Source organism: Tenrec ecaudatus, chromosome X (genome assembly GCF_050624435.1).
Source record: "Tenrec ecaudatus isolate mTenEca1 chromosome X, mTenEca1.hap1, whole genome shotgun sequence".
NCBI classification, from domain to species: domain Eukaryota; kingdom Metazoa; phylum Chordata; class Mammalia; order Afrosoricida; family Tenrecidae; genus Tenrec; species Tenrec ecaudatus.
In genome coordinates, this window is record NC_134548.1 from 49743425 (window position 1) to 49765847 (window position 22423).

General features: G+C 38.9%; 1 protein-coding gene across 1 annotated transcript in view; it reads right to left on the bottom strand.

Annotated features, from left to right (window-relative positions):
- EFHC2 (EF-hand domain containing 2) overlaps window positions 1–22423 on the bottom strand; it is a 168573-nt gene that overhangs the window by 34300 nt on the left and 111850 nt on the right. The window contains exons 11-12 of the mRNA XM_075539326.1: window positions 3440–3637; window positions 1244–1336 (exon numbers count right to left, since the gene is read on the bottom strand). Coding sequence (XP_075395441.1) covers window positions 1244–1336; window positions 3440–3637 — 291 coding nt within the window. The remainder of the gene's footprint in view (window positions 1–1243; window positions 1337–3439; window positions 3638–22423) is intronic.

The window sequence follows — 22423 nt, forward strand, 5'->3', positions numbered from 1 at the left end:
GAACCAATACCCTGAATTAAAGATTTCTAGTCTCTTAAATTATGACTTAATGATTCCTGTTTGCTAAAATCATTCAAGTGATATTTCTGTTAGAGCAATATTGTGGGCCCAGCCCAAACCAAACAATGTCACTGAGTTGATTCTGACTCATAGCAACCCTATAGGCAGGGTAGGATGGTTCTGTGGTTTTCTGAGGCTGTAAATCTTTTTTTTAGTTTTTTTTTAATTAAAAAATCATTTTATTGGGGACTCTTACAACTCTTGCTACAATCCATACATTGATTGCATCAGGCACATTTGTACATATGTTACCTTCATCCTTTCTAGTGAGGCTATAAATCTTTATGGGAGCAGAAAGTCTCAACTTTCTCCCATGGAGCCACAGGTAGGTTTGAACCTCAGACCTAGTGATTGGTAGGCCACTATGCCACCAGAGTTCTTAGCAGAGGGGGTAGAACCCTCTAACTGTCCTAATCCATTGAGTATTCATACATTAAAATTTGACTTAGTTACAGGCAGAGAATGTGCATTCAAAAGAGTTAGCGGTCAAGCTAAAGTTCTATTTCTCCTAGGCTATATGACTTTGGGAAAAATATTTAAACCCTAGCATCTGTACCTGTAAACATAAATAATAAGAGTTCAAATCTCACAGAGTTCTTCACCACAAGTAAACGAGATAATGCACTCAAACAACAAACAAAATGTCCTATAACCATGTCCAAGATGTCAAAAGATGGATGCAATAAGAGGTACCAAAGATGACCACAGCTTTGTTTTGGGCTCGCTGGCAGGGTATTGCCAGAAAGCCAAAAGTCAAACTATGTCTTGAAAATTCCTTTGGAAACATAATAGCCTATGATGTGCATCAGTAAGTCTAGGAGGATAGAGTCCTGTACTAATAACACTAGGTCCTTTTACTGTATGTATTAGTCATCCAGAAACACACCGATCCTGAATTTTCCACGTAATGTCCGGAAAACCAAAAAGCTTTACATTTTCATTTCGTTCTAGAAGCCCATGTGTATGTACACGCATAATAATTGTTTTAATCAAATAATAATTCCCAATAGGCTCTGTTCTCTACCATTCAAAATCACAATGATCTTTTCATTTTGTAACACAAAAATGCAGGCATATCATGAACACGAGGTAAAGGATAACTAAAGGTAGATGTAAAATTAGAACTGGTCCCCAAACAAAAATATGCAGACCAACCTCCATTCAGAATTAAGCGTTTGTTTACCTGGATAGTATGGGTACAAGAAGATCTTCCGTCACAGGTAGCCTGGAGGCCTTGCATAGCTTTCTGATCTCTTTGCTGGGTAATACTTTTTTTCTGCATTAAAACAAAATAAATAGGCTTTTATATACCTTGTTTTCCTCTACTAGCAATTACATGTTATAAGAAAGAAAATACAGACATGTTCTAAAAACATGCACAGGAAAATAAGTATGAAATTGGTATTGGCATTTGTAGTAAGGAAAAACAATCATATTGCATTTCATCAACTTTCTCCATTCCAGCAATCACCAGATTGTGTCCTTATAAACAAAAACATTTCCATTAAGATTCAGAATTCATGGTTAGCAATAGCACAGCTTATTAAAGCCTTAAGCCACAAGTGTTGCTCTTAGTAATTGATCTTCATTCTTGACCACTGGTCAAAAATGGATATGATATTTGAAAACAAGTCTTAATCTGACAGGCATCTAGAGCCTCCAACGTAAGTACGACATGACTTGAGGGCGTTTTCTGGTCTTTTCCTTGGACCAAAACTTTATTTCACAGTTGGGGCCTTTCCAAATTTTTATCAGATGATTTTTCCAGAACAACCCAAGAGTAATTTTTACCAACATATTGGGGGCACAGAAATGTTTATCCTACCCAAAGAATGTTCTTCCAGGTATTAGATAAAATTAGAATCAAAAGTCTTTCTTGGTAATGAGGTTATACAATGCTGAGAATGTTGGTGTCTTGGTGAAAAGTTGATCAGATATGGAAGAGCCTTCGCTGTCTGATCAAACAAGCACCCTTGTTGTTCTACAGAGATGTTCTGTCAGTGAAGGAAGCTCACACTTCTCAACCTGAAGAAGGGACAGCACCAGTGGAGAAGGCAGGCCCAGGCTGTGCAAAGCTCTGGCTTTATATGCCCCAGTGACTCAGCAAGGCTCACGGATTCAAGGGAAAAAATGTCATCTTTATTTAAAAAAAATCAATAAACATGTGTTATAGACTAGGGGGGAAATTCAGTATTCGCATTTAAGATGAGACCTTCAGAAGGGCACAACAGTTAAGCTCTTAGATGCAGCCTAAAGGCCCACAGTTTGAATCCACTAGTGGCTCTAAGGGGGGGGAGGGGGGATAGCAATTGGTTTTCATAAAGATTAAAAGCCAAACCAAACTCACAGTTATAGTGTTGATTCCGACCATAGTGACTTTATATAGAGTCTCTGAGACTAAATCTTTATGGGAGCAGACAACTTCCTCTTCCTTCCACAGAGTGATGAGCAGATCAAAACTGCTGACCAATGCCTAACCCACACCACCACCAGGGCAACCTAGGAAACCCTGTGGGGCAGTTCTACTCTATCACGTGGGACTGATTGAAGTTGGAATCAACTTGATAGCACACAACAACATGAGAACATCAAAGATATTTAGGGTGTGCAGACAGCCCCTAGGGGTGCATGTTTCGGGTTTTGGTTGAGGGAAGGTGTCATACGTGGAGGGAGAAGATGACAGTGGTGTGTAGTCATGAGACTGAAAACTCGAGCTACAATGAAGTATTTCTGCCTCCTGGTTGAATAATATCAGGTCTACAGGTAAGATGGACACCAAAGCATATTAAACGTGGCTGCAGTTCCATATTGTGACATTGACTTAAGGAAGTTCAACAAAAGCTCGATTAATATTTTAGAAACATATTATGCTGAATTTCACCATTTCAAGAAGGAAAATAATTTCAAAGAAATGTTATAGAGTTGTCCAAAATTTCTTTGCCTTGTCTATTATTAAAAGGACTTTTGCACATCCTAGTGTAAGGAGAAGATATTTTATAATCAAACCTTTTAACATCTTGATTATTATGTGTCAGATAAAGGCTTCTCAAAATCAATGGAAAAAAAGTGCAAGGGCATCATATTCTTCTGAAGCCACGAGGCCCCAGCCACTGCATCAATAAATAAAGCTTACCATTGCCATAAAATATTTATACTCAGATAATTTTGGAGAATTGCAAAAAAGATTGTAAATGACTTTATGAAACAGTTGCCCCGAGTCAGAATAAACTCCTTGGCAAAGGGTTTTGGTCTTATTAAATCGTGGCGTATGACGGAGAATGACACTTTTTGTCCTTTTTGATAGAATATGAATTCCTTCATTCCTAAGACTAGCAGAAATGTAAGAGCTCTAGTAGAATAATGTTTTTGAAAAGCTTACTTTTTTCGATCTTGGTACACACACATACAGAGTAATTTTTCAAAATTATCAAAATGATTCTTCTTGAGCTGTTCGTGGGCCATTGAAATGAAGACATCTACAGGTGGTTCCTTGTCCACTGATGCCCGATAATGACGGGCAATGGTTATAATCTCATGGTCTGTGAGTCTCCCAGCAGATACATCCTTTAATAGGTCTCTGTTAAAAAATAGGAAAAATACGCACGAAGTACTAAGAATAGTTTCCCTCTCCTTTTGTCCAAAAGATCCAAATCTTATTTTATAAATTTTTTATCAACTGCTTGGAGCAATGGTGATTACTTTTCTTTATCTTAATTTAGCTACTTAGTTTTGGAGCAGCAGGATGGCACCAATGCTATAATGGAAAACCGTAAGCACAGCAGTTTATTAATAAAAGGCATTTTGTCCAGTGTCAGGCTGGACAATTGCAGGAGAACCAATTGCAACTGAAAAGTAAAATTTGAAAGTCCTTGGATAGTCAGAAAACCTGCCATTAAGTACATAACTTTATTTGATGTCTATTACTCATTCTTAACATAAAATAGGAACAAACATGAGTTTCTGGTTTCCCAGCGTAGAAAATTTATGAATCAGTTAATTAGAAAAGGTTTTTGTGGATGTCGAAAGCAGTCATCTACATTTTTGTAGTAAAAAGTGCATGTCTTGGCAATGAGAACAAAAGGAAAGAAAATCAGTGAAAAGTTAAAAGGGTCCAGCTATCTGAGCCTGGGACGGGGGTAAGTGGGCAAACGTCGCTTTACATGGACCAGACTCTGAGATTATTTAGCAGACTTGAAACAAACAAACAAGGTGAAAATAATAAGAATAAATGAATAATGAGGACCCAAAGGCTAACAATGGGCAGATTTAAAAAAATATATTCTCTTAATTAATGCCATTGAACTATATAGTGCCTAGTAAAAAGACTTATATCAAAATGGCTAATATGCAAAGATATCAAAAAGGTTATATATGTCTCTGTATGTATGTGTGTATCTATCTATCTATCTATCTATCTAAAGGTTAAGATTACCAATATAATTTCCTTACTGGGGATCATTCTATGCCAAAGAAGTCCAGATAAAGAAGAGAATCTTATTTATTCTTGTGCTGTAGATGTCTTTCTGAATAAGGGATTTTAGTTATTTTATACATTTCTTGTAGTATAGAATTCCAAGTTCTACTTGCCAAGAATTCCCTTAGATAGGGTGAAGGAGAGACTGCAGCTATGAGGCTGACCTATCCAGAGGACTATTTCATTACATCAACTGCTTTGTTTTCTGGTTTGATTTTGTTATTGGAAAATGAAAGCCACATTTAATCCAAGTGATCCTACAATTGCTACAAGTCAATTTAGGTCAGACAGTCAGTAAAATGGACTGAGGACATGCTGATTTGAAAACACTGTAAAAGGTACACACTCCGGCAACTAGACTTCTCCAGTCTCAAATCTTGACTAAGATGGGAAGGCTCCAAGTTCAGGATACTAGTCCTTTCTTATTAGTCCAATAGAACTCCCTTTTTTGGTAGAAATTTATTGGGAAAATGCCTTAGCAGGTCAGCAAAGCAAAAGCTTGACATGGCCATGGTTAACTCACAGGAATATACATATTATTTTAAGATCAGCAGATCTCAGCCTCTGGGTCGCAACCCCTTTCGGGGGGTGGAACCACCCTTTCACAGGGGTCGCCTGATCCATAACAGTAGCAAAATTACAGTTATGAAGTAGCAACAAAAATAATTTTATGGTTGGTGGGTCACCACAACATGAGGAACTGTAGTAAAGGGTCACAGCATTAGGAAGGTGGAGAACCACTGTTTTAAAAGAAAGACTTGATTGGGAAATTCCCCAAACCAAAGTAAATTAAAAGCCAGAAGGAATGGTTGACCAAAGGGACATATCTTAAAACAAGGCTTAAACTTTTCATATACAATGTTAAACCTAAGTTACTAAACCTTTTGTTGTTTTGTGTCTCAGTTGTATGATTGAGAAATTGTTGGTGTGATATTTTTGCATTATTTTCTCAGCTTCTACTGGCCAAATATACTTGATATGATAATGAACATTTACTGGACCCGATCATTGTTATAAACTCAATATGATATAGAAGTGTACCTCACTGAACATCTTTTAAAGGTTATGATTCCACTGCTATTTTAGTAAAATGCATAAGCACTTATGTAAAATTTTATAGTGATTCACTAGCCTATTCTCATTTTATGAATAAAGTTATCAAAACGGATACAATCTAATAGTATAAGAGTTTTGAAATATTTCATCATTTTGAATTTTCTACACCAAAGCAAATTAATTCCATTTATCTCCATATATATACATACATACATACATACATATATACAACTTAACCTTCTATAACCTAACAACACACCCTCAAGTTAGATTTTATTTATTTCACATTTTGATTTAAAAAGATATTCTTCTTTGAGACAAAATTACTTTCTTTCTCACTCTTAAAAATTCAACAAGTAAACCAAATCTTAGTACCAGTTATTCTGTACTTAGATTTAAGTAGAATTAACCCTACTTACTGGCACATCTGAACTAGTTCAGGCTGAGCAAGGTGGAAAAACTATTGTTTCCCTTAATATCACTCCTCTTTGTGTGTTTGTGCAACACATTCTGTAATATCTAATTTAAGTCACCTATAAAGGTCTAGACTCTAAGGTTGACACACACAAACAAACACATGTCAAGATGAAGCATTTAATTCATTCCTCCTGATACTAAAACAGTTCAATTCACAAGCCTTTACTTGCTATGAAATCCAAATGAACCCTTTGAAAAGGAAAAATATACACATGTTTTCTAATTTATAGTACCCTCCAGAGGTAAAAATTTATATGCATTTTATAAATGTTTTGCTTTAGAAAGACCTTGTTATACCATTCAAAAAATTAGTAAGGTTTTTCTGTAGTGTGCTCTTTGAAAGAACCACCTAATAAAAAATAACAAAGTGGCAGCTCATTAATGGAAAGGGAAAAATGTAAGTCAAAATAGATTGCTCTTAAAGTTGAGAGAGAAGTCCATGGTGGATTTCCATCCAACCACGAGGCAAGGCTTTCATCCTAGGTAGGTGCCATATTATGTGACGGTCAAATTCCCATTATCTAAAATCAGTCACTGCCAATGTTTTCCCTTCTGATGCTTCCTAATACGACGGTTAACAACTGTACAACTTTTTCATTATAGCACAAACATTCAAAAGTAGCTACACAATTCATAACTGTTTCAGTCACATAAAACCACTTTAAATTTACTGAAAAATGTGGTTTAAAGGTTGTAACTTATATTCTAAAGGATCCTTGGGAATGGAATGCTAGTTTCCACTACACAAGTAGAAAACAGGAGTAACACATGTCAAGACAAACACGGAAATGTCACCTATCCCCCTCCCCCACTGTTCTGATGAAACCCCTCCAACTGTGCACAAAGATTTGGCAACAACAAATGGCTACACAGACAAAAGAGAAAATTAGACACTTACATGCATGTAGAGACTTCACCACAGGAGGAAAAAGAGAAAATACAGATTTGGGGCTGGGAGACTTGGGGAAATTTGGCCATGATGCATTGGATAAGGGACTAACTCCTAAAATTGATAGAAAATGACAAAAGCTCAACAAGAAAAAGATAAATAACACAATCAAAATGGGCAGAGGATATGAACAGATTGTTTACCAATAAAGACATTCCGTCATCCAACAAACACATGACGGAGCCATTTGAGAGATGAAAAGCGAACCAATGATGAGATGCGATCTCACTTCAGCCTGGCGAGGAGAATTACAAAAGAACACACACACACACACACACACACACACACACAGAAGAATAAAAATATTCAATAAGATGCAGAGCAACCCATACACTGCTATTAGGACTACGAAATGGCACAACCACTGTGGCAAGCGTTATGGCACTTCGTCAAAAAACTGGGACTAGTAGTAATGCCATATGTCCTAGCAATCACTCTACATGGCATATTTACACACTCACGTCATCACCGCATAGAAACAACCTAAATGACCATCAGTGCAAGAGTATCTAAATAAACCTGGGTACATAGAATAGTACCCATCAACAAATCACGATGAGGCTGAGAAATGCCTCATGACCTGGATGAACCTGGGGAACCACGTGTTGAGTGAAATCAATCAAAACCAAAAGACCAAATATTGCATGGGATCATTTTTACTACAAGTAATTACAAAAAACCAACAAAAGGGTTTTCATCCTAAAAGGAACAGTCTTTGGTTGTTCCCAGGCCTGGGAAAGGGACGGGTGGAGGGAAGAAGGCACAGACTAAATGATATAGGCCATGTCTGGGTGAAGGAGAAAACAATATCCAACAAGAGGGAGAAGAAGGTGAAAGAAACAGAGAAAGACAGTGGAAAGCTTGATAAGTTGTTGAATGTCTTACTGCTGATTTGCTCTGTATACCTTCACTTAACTCACAATCAAAAGATAAAATAAACAAATGAAAGTGACTGTAGCTGTCCTGAACAGCTGGTCTGTGGTTACTCTTACTAATCTTGCAGTCTCCAATGGCAAGTCATCGTTGCCTTTACCCAATATTTCACAGTGCCCTGGTATTAATATTTCATACAGAGCCTACCCCTATGATTGAGTTAACCTTATAAGGGATGCTGCCATGATTTTTCTCTCAGTTTTTGTAACTAAAGTCTTAAGATGCAAAAAAAATAAATAAACTGTTCTAGGGTATTGAGTTAACTATGTGTAATTCTAAAACATGAAATGCTGAACCGCTTTACAAGCCATAATTCCATTAAAGTCACCTCATCAAGTAACAGCAAATCAAAATTTCACTTTAAAGCTCTGAATCTCAGGGTATTTTATTACATATTGAATCACTAAAATTCTAAGCAATGTCTTTCAAACAAACTAAAAAAAAATACACAAAAATTAGTTTCGGCATAAACAAGGGCTCAAGATCCTGAACCTTAGACCTCAAGGTTTAAGAGAAAATCTGGTTGAGCTTAAATTAAACCAAGAAAAAGTTCTGATGACAATTAGTAGCACCCTTTGCCATTTCCTTCAATTAACTATTCATCAAATAAAATGTTTTTCAAAGAAACTCTACGTTGATTTGCTGCACACGTACCCATAGCATGTGACTGCCTTCTGGAAATTCTACTGTCACTTCCTAGAAATCAGAAACCAGTCATGTTTGCTCATGTCCTACATCCTCCTCAGGCTTTCTTACACTGGTGAGGTTACACTGTCCATACGGGGCAGAACAGGCCTCTCACAACTTCCCTCGGCCGTTACTCCCATACTGGCATGGCATTCTGCTTGACTCGGAGAAGGTGGTGGTAGAACGTGATCAGACTATGTATCAGAGGAAGAAGAGCTAGAAATTTACATCTTAAGAGGAGCCATGACATACTTACCTTCCCTTCAAGTCAGTTCTTTAGCTGTGAAACTCTCTAAGAACACGTTTCATAGAATTTTATTTTACTAAAGGAGGCAGGATGATCCCATTAAAATGCGAGTCTGATCGTATCATTCCTCTCCTGAAAACCTTCTGAGGTCACTAAGTTCAACGGACAGTTTTCGTATGATCCAACAACTCCACTCACAGGCATACCGTTGTGAATGAAAAACACGTACTCACATAAAAATTTGTGTATGAATGTTCCATAGCAACATTATTTACAGCATCCACAGGGTAAAAAACAACCTGACGGATAAACAAAACGTGGTATATAGTCATGCATATTGTGAAATGCTGCTCAGTCATAAAAAGGAATGATGCTCTGAGACATGACAAGATGGATGACCCTTGAGAACATTATGCTATGTGACAGAAACCAGATCCACAAGACCACCTATTATGTACTTATATTTACTGGAACTACCCAGAATAGGCAAATCCATACAGACAGAAAGCTGATTAGAAGTTGCCAGGGGCTGGGCAAGTTTAGGGAGTGAAACGGGGAGTTACTGCTTCATGGTACATTTCCTTCTGGAGGGAAGAAAGTGCTGAAACTCAGTAGTGGCGATGGTTGCGCACAGTATGAATGTACTAAAGGCTACTGCATTATATACTTCAAATAGTTAAAACAGGGAATTTTATGTCATCCATATTTTACCAGACTGAAAACAAAGCCAACGGAAACCCTTTGAGTCAGTAGGGAAAAGGAAGAGAAAATGCAATGTGTGATTAATTGCCTCCCTGAACAATCGCCTCCTTTGTCACAAGATCAGAAGAGGTGGTGACTGGCTAGCATTTCTTAACATTTTGATAAAGATTCTAGAACAAAAACCTAATCAAAAATGAGGAAAAAACAGACTCGAATTTCAAATTCTTATAGAATCCAGACTTTCGGATCCTTGAAGGCTGACTGAACTCCTTAAATTATTGCCTTGATATAACATTGAAACCTTGACTTTTACACTAAAAATAACCCCAAAGTCTTCTTAAAAACAAACAAATAATAATTTATAAATTATCAAGGGCTCATGAGGGAGGGGGGAGCGGGGAGGGAGGGGGAAAAAAGAGGACCTGATGCAGAGGGCTTAAGTGGAGAGCAAATGCTTTGAAAATGATGAGGACAAAGAATGTACAGATGTGCTTTATACAACTGATGTATGTATGGATTGTGATAAGAGTTGTATGAGTCCCTAATCATTTTAATAAAATGATTAAAACAAACATACAAACAAATGTTTAGCTTAGTCAGTAGAGAATATTTGCTTTGAGCATTATGCTCTTTTCAAAACTATATGGTATCAAACCAACAACAGCAGTTTGAAAGATTAGATACTAAATTGGAGGGGTGGGGCAGTGAGTGTATGTTAGTGGGTGGGGGACAATTCAGCAAAAGGAGGCTGAGATGCTTGAATGACTCCAAGAACATAAGCAGTGCCGCTGCAGAGTACTTGTATCTACTGCTGAACCGACATATGTTCTGCTGTGCATCTTCTCAAGGAGAGTCCAATTTGAAAGCTAAACACCCTCTGAGGGGTTGCCACCTCTCTTAGAGCAGAAGCCAACGACCTCCTGACGGCTTCTGAGGTCCAACACGACCTGACTGTACCTGCACAGTCTCCCTGTCCATTTCTCGTGATCCTCCCTCCACGTCCTTTCCTCTGTAGCAGCCATACAGTCCTCCTGGTTATTCCTCTCCCTTAAAAAAGCCAGGTATATTCCAACTTCAGGGTCTGTGCACTGGCTGTTCCCTCAACCTGGAACCCCCCCACCCCCAAGATCATCACATAATCTGCCATTTACCCCTGAACGGCACTTTCTCATGTACTTAGATGTCATCATCTCAGTAACGTCTTCTCTGGCCATGCTACTTAAAAATGTGACCTTCCCCCTGCAACTCTGCTGTTCCTCAAGTCCTTCCCTACTCCAGTTGCCTCAGCCCCACTTATCACAGTCTAACATACGATCTCAGCCACTGTGGAGCGCATGCCTACTCTAACACACAGAGGGTCTCCGGGAGCCAGAATCAACTGGACAGCAACTGGAACTAGTACTGGTGTTGGTCATCTAGTATGTAATTTACTTCGCATATTATGTATATGGTATCTCTGCTGCACAAGACTCCTTAAAAGTGTTGAAAAGCAAGGATGTTACTTTGAGGACTAAGATGTGCCTGACCCAAGCCATGGCATTTTCAGTCACCTCATATGTATGTGAATATTAGATATTGATTAAGTAAAACCAAAGAAGAATTGATGTGTTTGAATGATGATGCTGGTGAAGAATACTGAAAGTACCACGGACTGCCAAAAGAACAAACAAATCTGTCTTGGGAGACAGACAGCCAGAATGCTCCTTCGAAGCGAGGATGGCGAGACTTTGCCTCACACCCTTTGGACATGCATCAGGAGAGACCGGTCCCTGGCAAGGGGCATCATGCTCGCTAAAGGAGAGGGTCCGTGAGAAAGCCGAGATGGACTGACAGGGTGGCTACGACAATGATCGCAAAAAGAACAACAGCCATGAGGATGGCAAAGGGCCCCGCATGGTTTCGGTGTTTTACATAGCGGCTCCATGAACTGGAACTGACTCGATGCCATCTAACAACGTTATAATGGATTTTGCCTTTATCCATCCAAAGACATGGACATTCCACAAAGAGCAAGGATAGTTGTCTATAGTGTTCCCTGCTGAATCCTTAGCATCTTTAGCAGTCCCAGCGCATCGTACGCACTCAATAAATACTTGACTGGATAAATGAAAAGTGAGGGGTACGTAGAAACGTGCTAGAAACCTTTAGCACAGTGCTGGAAGTGTAAGCAGCACTCAGCAAACAGTAGACATTTTTTATTATTTGCATTATCATCGAATAGAGATTTTAAGCTGCATTAAACTAAGAGTTACTTCTCTTATGCAAATTTAACAGGGAAATTTCTGGTGCATTTCAAGTCTTGGAATTCATCTGCAGAATGCCAAAGGAAAACAAGTACCCTTTTTAAAAATAGTCATATACAGTAATAAGTCTGAAGTGATGAAGGAATAAGCTCCAGGTGTGCCTTCCTTTATACAAACAGATTTATTTGAAAAGCTCCATGTCAACTTAATTTTAAGAAATAAAATTATATACTCCCTCCACCTAATTCACATAATGATACTCTGCATTCATTTTTATCATTTTTAATTAGCAATGTCACCTAGCAGCTTAGCTTTAAATTCTTCCAATTTCTGCCAAGTTTGGGTTTTTTTTTCTTACTTTTAATGGGGCTCTTCCATCTCTTATCACAATCCACACATTCCTCCAGTGTGTCAAGCACATTTGCCCATATGCCGCCATCACCATGTTCAAAGAATTCTCTACCCACTTGAGCCCCTGAGATCAGCTCCCCACTTTCTCCCTCCCTCCCCTGCCTGCCCTCCCTCTGGCGCATTTCAAGTCTTGGAATTTATCTGCAGAATGCCAAAGGAAAAGAAGTACACTTATTTAAAATAGTCATATTTTAAATCCTTGTTTAAACCCTTGATAAGTTATAGATTATTATTTTCATATCTTACGTCGTCCTCCGTCGCCCCTCACCCACTTTTCCATTATTCATCGCCCTGGTTATAGATTGATCCTTGTGATAATTCCCCCTTTCTTACCCCACCCTCCCCTAATCCCCCTGGTATCTCTATTCTCATTGTTGGCCCTGAGGGCTTTATCTATCCTGGATTCCCTTTGTTGCAGGCTCTTATCTATAGCAGTGTGGATGTTCTGATCTAATCTGATTTGTAAGGTAGACTTGAGGTCATGATAGTGGGGAGAAGGAAGCACCAAAGAACTCGAGGAAAGTTGTGTGTTTAATGACCAGCAAGCACACTGAACCCTGAATAAATTCTTTTCAAACTAATGCATCTTTTGACAGTACAAATAATTAATGTCAACTTAATCTGGTTTGTAAATTGATGTTTAAAATAGAGTTTCTGGATTTGGAATCTATCTCTATTGAAAAGCACTGACCCTGCTTTCTTATTCCAAACAAACGTAAGCAGCTTCTCCCTTTCTCTCTCATACTCTGTAATAGACATTCCATATAAAATTCTATGGGCTTTTCTGTTTTGACATGGTAAAGCTAATTTATCAAGTTTGAAATCCAGTTATTTCTTAGTGCACTCAACTTTGTTGCTGTTTAAGTGTAGCCATAAAATGAGATAACCTCATCCAGTTAAGAGCAATAGTTGTGTATCAGTAAGTGATCAGTAAAAGCCTGTGTATTTAAAAAGACAAAACATAAACCTACTGTCAATTCCAACTCACAGTGATCCTACAGGACAGGATTTTCTGCCTACATAGGATTTTCCAGGCTATAAATCTTTATGGAAGCAAGTTAACTCATCTTTGCCCAGGGAATGGCTGGTAGGTTTCAGCCACCACTGGTTTGGCGGTTAGCAGCCAAGCGCTTAACCACTGCGCTACCAGGGTTCCTTTAATTTTTACAGGACTATAATTTTAGCAATGCTCATCTCTGTTTAGAGACGCTTTACCCGTTCATCTACATTTCATCTACGATATGTACTTAAACTAAAGCAGCAGTATTTTGTTTGTGTTTTTAACCATATCAACATTTTTAGAGGTCTTGATGACTGCTTAACTTGCAATAAAAGGCAGAAGTAGTAAATATACATTTCATTTACAAGCAGAGTTATTCATTTTCTCTGATCTGGAATCATTTGTCGCCGAGCAAACCCCACTCTTTCTGGTTTCTTGTTTTTGATGTTTCTCACTGCTTGCCAGATGTTTTAGAAGCATGCAAGGCTATATTGAGCACTAAGACAAGGCAATTGGGGAGCCTTACAAGAAGCAGCCCCAAAATACACCCAAAATTACTGATCACATCATTGGCTGAATACAAGACCCATTCCCTGTCCCACCCTTACCCAGTGTTTATACTCAACTTGGTGATTCAAAAACTTACTCATACCAGTCGATTAGGCATAGTATAATCAGATTCCTTATTTTTCTCCACACAGTTTGAAAATAAAATTTTCTTAACTTTATTCTATTATAAAATGTATTTCCAAATTGTAGAGAATTTGGATAATATACAACAGCAACCAAAAAGAAAGAATGTGTAAACATTTGTCTGTATTTAAAATTATTCCCTTAGTATAATGTTCCAGAAGTGCAATTACAAGGGCAAAAGAAAGGAACATTTTAAAGGATCCTGAAAAATGGAGCCACTTGATCTCACTCTCCCCCTAGCAAGCCCACAGCAGATTTTATTATGTTTAAAGTGTTTATTAATTGTATAATGAAATGATGTCCCATTTTATATTCAAATAATTTGATAATGAACTTGAACAACACTTATTATTTACCAAGAAATTGTACTTCTTCTTTTGTGTGTTGTCTTTATGTGTCTCCTACCTAAAGATACAAGGAACTAAAATGATAGTACATCTCAGGAGCTGCACAAAGCACTATAACAGGAGCCAACATTTATCAAGTAAGTGGTCAGTATATGCCAGACATTGATCGACATGCCTTACAGGCATGAACGCATGTAATTCTCACCATAGACCTGTGAAGTAGGAATTCTACTTATTTAAATTTTATAGATGAAATGTTAAGTAATAAGTGGTGAAGCCATGATTTGAACCCACATAGTCAGAATTCAGGACTATAACATACTGGAAGCAGAGCAGAGATATATTAGAAAGCTAGAAGGTGGATAATTGTGTGGGCTGTTCTGAGGCATCTGGGTGCTTTCTCAAAGGTGAAGGGACTCTTTATAGTCTGTTGAGCAAAGGAGCAATATCAACAGAGAGGCTGATTATCAGAAAGAACATTTAGGTGACAGTGTGGAGATGGGCGATCCAGTGAAGGCTGCTGGGGAGGAAGCCTCAGCAAGGGTTGAATGTCCCAGGCCTAAGTTGGATCCTACCCGGTCTCTCAATGATTATCAGAGGGACCTGGTCATCATGGAGGCTAGCTTTGGGCAGGGAGAGGGACACTTTTTTAACTATGATGAGAAAAGCATAACATAAAGCTGTGGATACAGGGACATGGAGAAAGTTTGTACCTCAGGACATCTAGTTTTTCTGTTAACCTCGAGACGAGGTTTTCTGGTGTGAGTGAGAGGGAGACGGTGAGGGTAGGGGCGTAGAAATGAAGGCAGGCACATCCACTGTGGGAAATGGGAGAACGTATCACTATGCTGTGGTCCTAGCCTTAATCTATTCCTCAGTGTGTGCGTTCTGCTTCCCACGAATGAGTCCAAGTCAGACCCTGCTACCTGCGACTGTATTTGGAAAACGTATCTTGCTTTCGACTCATAGAGGGACAGTCTCAGAAACTCACAGAGGCAGTTGTACTCTCCCTCTAGACTCGCTATGAGTAGACACTGACCGATGGCCTGAGTTTGGACTTATTTCATTGGCCTTTATTCTTGGTCCCTATGGATCCAGAACAAAGAAAGACTGTTTGTTCACGAGGATTGTATCCTCTCACCATACGTCTTCAATCTGAATGCAGAACAAATAATCTGACAAGGTGGATTATATGAAGAAGAATGCAGCATCCGGACTGAATGCATGCTCATTAACAACCTGTGCTATGCCGAAGACACAATCTTGCTTGCTGAATGTGAGGAGGACTTGAAATATTTGCTGATGAAGATCAAGGACTTAAGCCATCAAAAGGGATTACAGCCCAATGCAAAGGAAACCAAAATCCTCACAAGTGGCCAGCAGACAATATTAATAAACAGAAATGGTTGACATTGTCAAGGACTCCATTTTGCTTAGATCCTCAATAAGTCCTCAGGGAAGCAGCAGTGAAGAAATCACGATATGTTGCACTGGGTAAATCTGCTGCACAAAATCTCTTTAAAGTGTTGAAGAGCACAGATGTCGCTTAGAAGCCTAACAGGTGCACCTGGCCCACGTCATGCTACTTTTAATCATCTCACATGCTGGTGAAAGCAGGACAATAAATAAGGAAAACCAGATAAGAATGAATGGCTTTGAACTATGGTGTAGGGGAAGAATATTGAAAGCCGCATAGATTGCCAGAAGAACAAACAAACATATCTGTCTTGAATGACGTCCAATAGAATACTCTCTAGAATCAAGAATGGTGCAAGTGCGTCTCAAATATTTTGGACTTGTTATTCCAAGGGAACGGTCGCTGGAAATGGACATCGTGCTTAGCAAAGTGGAGGGTTGGTGACAAAGAGGAAGATTACTAAAGAGATGGCCTGACCCAGGGATTGAAGCAATGGGTTCAACCATGATGACGATTCTGAGGGGGGTGCAGGACCAGGCGGTGTTTTCTTCTGCTGGGAATAGGGTCGCTATGAGTTGGAAGCCACTCTGTGGCACTCAACAATTGGTCCTTTCGCTTCCACATTCAAAATAAAAAACCCACTGCCATCAGGTAAATTCTAACTTGTAGCAACCCTATAGAACAGAGCAGAACTGCCTCCTTTGGGTTGTGGAGAGCAAACACTTACAGGAGCAGAAAGCCTCATCTTTCTCCCACAGAACAGACAGTGAGTATGAAATGCCTGCCTTGTGGTTAGCAACCTAACACATAACTACAGCACCAGGGCCCCTTCAGTATGCAAACATGTTAACACCTGTCCCAACTTAAAACAATAACAACAGCAAAAGCCAGCTCTGGATTTTCTTCCAAGCAAGGCCATCTAAGTAATAATATTCACCAGCCTGACAGAACAGTCTCCCACAGCAGCCAGAGAGAGACAAGGCGCTATTAGTGTGTTCAGTAGTGGTCTGGCCTCCTTTGGACAAAGTGACCAGCCCTGGGATTCTTGGACAATAAAGCGGGGAGTGCGGCATGGTTGGCAACAAAAAAGAGGCCTGAAGAGGAATACGAGGGGGTACACCCCAAAACTGGAATTCCCCCTAAAGCTATGCGTTTACATTTTTTTTTTTACAGAACAACATTATCACCTTCAAAGTACTCTCCATTACATTGAAGATTTTTGTCAAATCTGCCATTCCATTCTTGGAAACATTTTTCAAACTCATCTGTTTGGATGGTTGACAGGCCTTCCTTGTTTTTTTTCTTCACCTCTTCTACGTCTTCAAATCGCTGTCCTTTCATATCCCTCTTCATCCACGGAAACAAAAAGAAGTCACACAGAGCAAGTCCAATTGAGTAAGGTGCATGGGGCAAATGAGGCAAGAGTGCCTCAAACTGGTGCACTGAAATGGATGTGTGAGCAGGTGCATTATCATGGGGCAAAGCCAGTCCCCCGTCTGCACAAATCAGGCCTTTTTTATTACACACTGTTATGCAATCTTTTCAGAACCTCTAAATAGAAAGCTTGATTAAGAGTCTGACCTGGTAGAACAAACTCAAAAGACACTATCCCCCTCGCCCCCCCCAAAAAAACCTGTGAAAAAACCAAATTATCATTGGTTTTTTGGGGGGGATGTGCCCCTAATATACTGAGTTTCCTGAAAATAAGACAGAGAAATACAGAAGGAATTACACAGGAAAGCAAAAGATCATAGGTTTACCTCCAGCAGGTGAAATGTCAAAATGGTTCTAAATGAAATAAGGGAATTTGAATTTATGGTCAAGACTTCTCCTAGGTTTTATTTTTCCCTGTCATTTGTTTAGTATTCATGGTTCTACCTATTGGTGCTGTTCCTTTCTATAGTTGTTGTTGTTGGGGGTGGGACGGGGGTTGCTATTAAAACTCTATTTAGTTTACTCTGAATTTCTATAATTCTATTTGGAATTTAATTCTTGGTTAACATGACATTTCCCTGACATAATTTAGACTGGTATTCCTCCAACTAATTATCAAAGATAAAGAAGAAGATAATTTTACTTTTAAGATGGATTATGAAGAATTCAGTCTTCAGTTTTCTCACTTTTTTTGAGTCTTTGTTATTTTACCTGTGGTATAAACCTTTCTATATTAAAAAAATTAATGATAGATAAGGGAGTTTCAAAAAATTCATGAAAAAATTCCATTCACTGTTAAACCCATTTCTCTACAAAATTTTTGAAACTTTCTTATAGTTTATCTCCTTGAAATAATATTTCATCTTTCAATTCAAATTTATAATTCTATTTATTTTTATATAGCTATGAACACATGACATACAAGAAGGTTTCAAAGGTTCGTGGAAAAATGGAATAATTTCACAAATTTTTTGAAGCCCCTTAATATACACATACACATAAAACCTGTTTTAATGTTTAGCGCTGTTTGAAATTTTGAAATTAAGATGTCCTCCCCTTGGGGTTTTTAATTTTACCTTCATGCCATAGAGTGATTTAGTAATTTATTATTCTGCATTATTTATGAAGGAAACTATATTACATTTTTGTTTGCTTAAAGCTTAAAAAATTATATTGTTCCCATGTACAAAAACAGTTTGTCCCCAGTTTGTTTTCCCTGAAAGCATCAACGGCATGGCAGTGAGTTTGGTTTGGAAAGCACTGAAAATTTAATTTGTTGTCTCTTTGCATTGCCAGAGGCCAAACCTCGAGTTTCTTTTTGTGCCATTGGCTTTGCTATCCTGGGTATTGCTTTTAAGTTTTGTTGTGCATATGTTTTTTTCAGGTGTTTATAAGATTCTCATGAACATTCCTTTACATTTTTACTGATGTGTATCTGATGATCTTTTTGTATATTTTACTCACATAAAACTTAATTATCTAAATATTCAGATACAATTTTGTGTCCTTGAGCTTAAAAAGGAGTTCCAAAAGATTATTTTTTTTACTATCACCTTAGTTCCAATTGCTCAGCCCCATCGTGACCTCCAATTCTGCCCTCTTCTATTTCACTGTTTTCATGCCTTCCCCACGTTGCTTGGTTTGGAGGTATTTCTAAAATCAGTTCTCTGGTTCACTGTCCAATTTACTATACTGCCCAGTCTTCTATCAGTATCAGTATCTCCTACTTAATTTTAATTCAGAAAATATGTTCTGTATGCCATGATACAAGTTTTACCCATTTCAGACTGTTTGCTTCTCAAAATAGCCTGCTCTTGCTAAGACTATAGCGCGTAGCTAGTATAAAGTTTTAAAAAACAACACACAAACTCCTTTTTCCCCATATAATAAGTATCACACTTCAGGAATCCACGTGGCTTCTCCCCTACTACACAGTTTTGTTTTTCTCAGTTTATGCTGCCTTGCAAAGAGGTCTTCAGAAGAGAACGTGCCTTGGTGTGTGACTGTGGGTTATAAAGTCCACAGGCTCTGCCACAGATGGGATCTGTGTCCACATGGGGGTGGAGAAGTAGGTATCAAGTGAAGAGGCGTCTAATCATATCATTCTAAATATATGTGCCACGTCAATATTAAACGAGTAGGGGAGAGAGGAAGAGATTAAGCAACCATATTTGGAGTAGGGGCTTGGTAGGGAAAGAAGATCATTGTGAATGCTGATAACCTTGGTCTAATCCTTCAGCCACTGATGAAGGAATTAATTCCAAAAGAGGTACCACATGCATAGCCCCCCAAATTCACCAGAGTTGCGTAGCCCATGCATGAGAAACTGTCAGTCATGGCCCTTCCCTACCAGCCATCCAACCAGATGTCATGAAGTTAGTCCTCACCTCATGGCAATTCCATGTAAAGAAATGTTGCCCAGTCCTGTGCCACATCCATTTTTTTACTAAAAAAATATGTATTCTGTATGCCTTGATACAACCTTTACCAGTTTCTGACTGTGCATCCCAAAATAACCTGCTCTTGCTAGTTAAGGGGAAAAAATAACCACTCCTTTTATCCATATAATACACCATTTTCAGAACTGGATGAGACCATTGTGATCCATTGAGTTTGAATTTGTTGATTTTCAGAAGTGAACCACCAGCCTTTTTTCCCTAGTTAGTCTTGGAGGGGAAGAGATCTTCTCTTAAACTACTTAATAAGATAATAGTCTCTGGGTAGATTCTTTATCTTAGATTCAATTGATCAATTCTCATTAAGGCAATGGAGTCTTCTGTACAGGAAACCAATCAGAAAACAAAGAAATATTAAATCCTCAAAGTATATAAAAGATCTTACCGCTTTACCAAAGTATGACATTGGAATATTTCCTACATTTTATCCTTATGGTTTATTTTTATATTTGTTGTAGGTCTTTCTAAAACAAATTCTGAGATTGAGAGAGGGCAGCACCAGGAGAGTAATATAGCACTTACCCGCAGCAGAAGTCACAGACATAACCTAGGTAATGTTCCCAGTTCTAGTTTGACAGTGAAAACATTTTGAAACTTTGAAATGGCAGAAATAACATTCCATACATATAGGAAGAACCTGTTCCTGGATCCTTGCTTCAAATACCGTGTTTGCATTTTATGTAACGTATTACTAACATGTAACCACAAAACACCAGGCCCCAATATAGCATTTTTCAATATATGTGATGAAATCCACATGCTGATATCATCACCTATAAGTATGCAATGTCTCAAAATCAGATAAATATATGCCCATCTATCAAGTGTTTCCCATTTGTACTTATAAAGTATATAAGGGGAAAAATAAATACAGATCAATTAAGATTTTTTAAATGGCAAAGCTGGTTATCAATCACAAACCGAAATGTCCTGCCACTTCAGGGGCCCCAGACATATTTCCCAGTCAAGCTACAGAATGGCCCCTCCCACATCCACATCCAGGGCTAAGTCGCAGTAGCAGTGACAAACCACAGCACAGCTGCTTCATGCCCACGTCTTCTGCAGGAGCAAATTCAATCTGCCCGGAGAGAAGAAGATACAGTCAGAGCAGGGACTCCAAGGCTGCAGGGAGTCAGCTCTGTCCAGTGTTATTTGTATCCTGTGGTATCCTGCGCCTCTTCCCCTAGTGTTTCACTCCTCCATGCCAGCATCTTTGTTTATTTTTCCTCCACGACATTGCTGCTCCACCTTGAAAGGGGCACGATTTATTTCCCTTCTCCTAGACCCTGGGACCAGTCCTATGTGACAGTGAAAGTATATCGGTTCCAAGCACAGACCTCAAGAGGCCCTTAGCGTTTCTTGTTTTATGATCACACTTCCCTGATCACATCACTGAGATCATGGCAATGTTCACATTAGCCTGCGGTTCCCTGGAGGAGAATGAGAGCAGAAAGGGCATATTGAACAGAGCCGGCCCAGCAGGACCATCCTAACCAGGTCCATCCCAAGTCAGCTGACCCTCAGCCAATCCACAGACATGCTCTAAAGAAATGCTTATCTTCCACGATACTGATTGGTCATTGATTACCCAGCATAACTGTGGTAGTAGATGTCCTCCGCCTCCTCTCCTCATTTAGCCAGAGGTCAGAAAGAGGCATCTTGCCCAGGCACGGTGGTTGGTACTTGGGCTGTGGCACACAAGCTATTCCTGGTAGAACCGCAGTAACTGAACAGTATTCTGCTGAGATGCTTTCATCCTCCTTCTTCTTTTACATTTTTATTGCTGCCATTCAACAATTCAGACCCATTTCGTTTTGTTCCAGGTGATTGTAACCCCCTGCCTATGCATACTTTTCTTCTGAGGAATCTAATTCGAAATAGCCACCTGGAGTTCATCTCTGGGTGTCCTGTGGACATGCTACTGAGGATACCACTCTCTTACCAAAGTCTTCCCTGTGAGTGGCCAGTGGAGAATATCTTTCTTGGGTTCTGCATTTGGATTCCTTCCAAGCAATTGGCTGATTGTGGCTCTATGAACACCATGACTCCAGTAACTAATCATGGTGTATTCTGTTTTGACCTGTTGGTAGCTCAGAGCAAGTTCTGTGGCTAACTTCTAAGGAAGTGCTTATAATTTCAAAGAATGTATTTTGTGTTAGCTCCGTTCCTAGTCTAGGATTTTATTTTTAGTTTACTTTTATTGTTTGCATGTTATTTTATAGTGTAGTCTACATCTTTGTAGCATACCACGAATCAATTTCTGAAACAAGAACCATGAGAAGAAAGACTGAAGGGTATATGCCCAGGAAGGGTTTTTTAAGACTACCCCAATTTGTCTCATTCCAGAAGACAGCCTTCCCAAAGGGGGCAGAGTCAAGGATGATTTCAAGGAGAAGAAAGATCAAAAACCAAAACAAAACTCACTGCCATCTAGTCAAGTTTGACTCATATGGCAGGGTAGAATTGTTTCTTTGGGTTTCTGAGACTTTGAATCTTTAAAGGACTGGACCATCTCATCATCCTCTGGAGGAGCATCTGGCAGGTTCAAATCTCAGACCTTGTGATTAAGCAGCTCAGTGCGAAATTCATGACATCAAAGATCTAAAGGTTTGGGGTCTAGAACTTTCGAGACCCCAGCTCCAGGTGGCCAAAGGTGAGGGGAGTGCATGAAAGTAATGTCATGGGCATTTGTTGATATGCTATTTAGCATGTGTTAACTCGTTTCATCTTTCAAGTAATCTCCTGAAGGAGAAATTATTCTTATTTCACAGGTGAAGAAATGGAGGCATTAGAAAAAAAAAAGAATGGGGAGTTAAATTTAAACAACCCTATTCTAA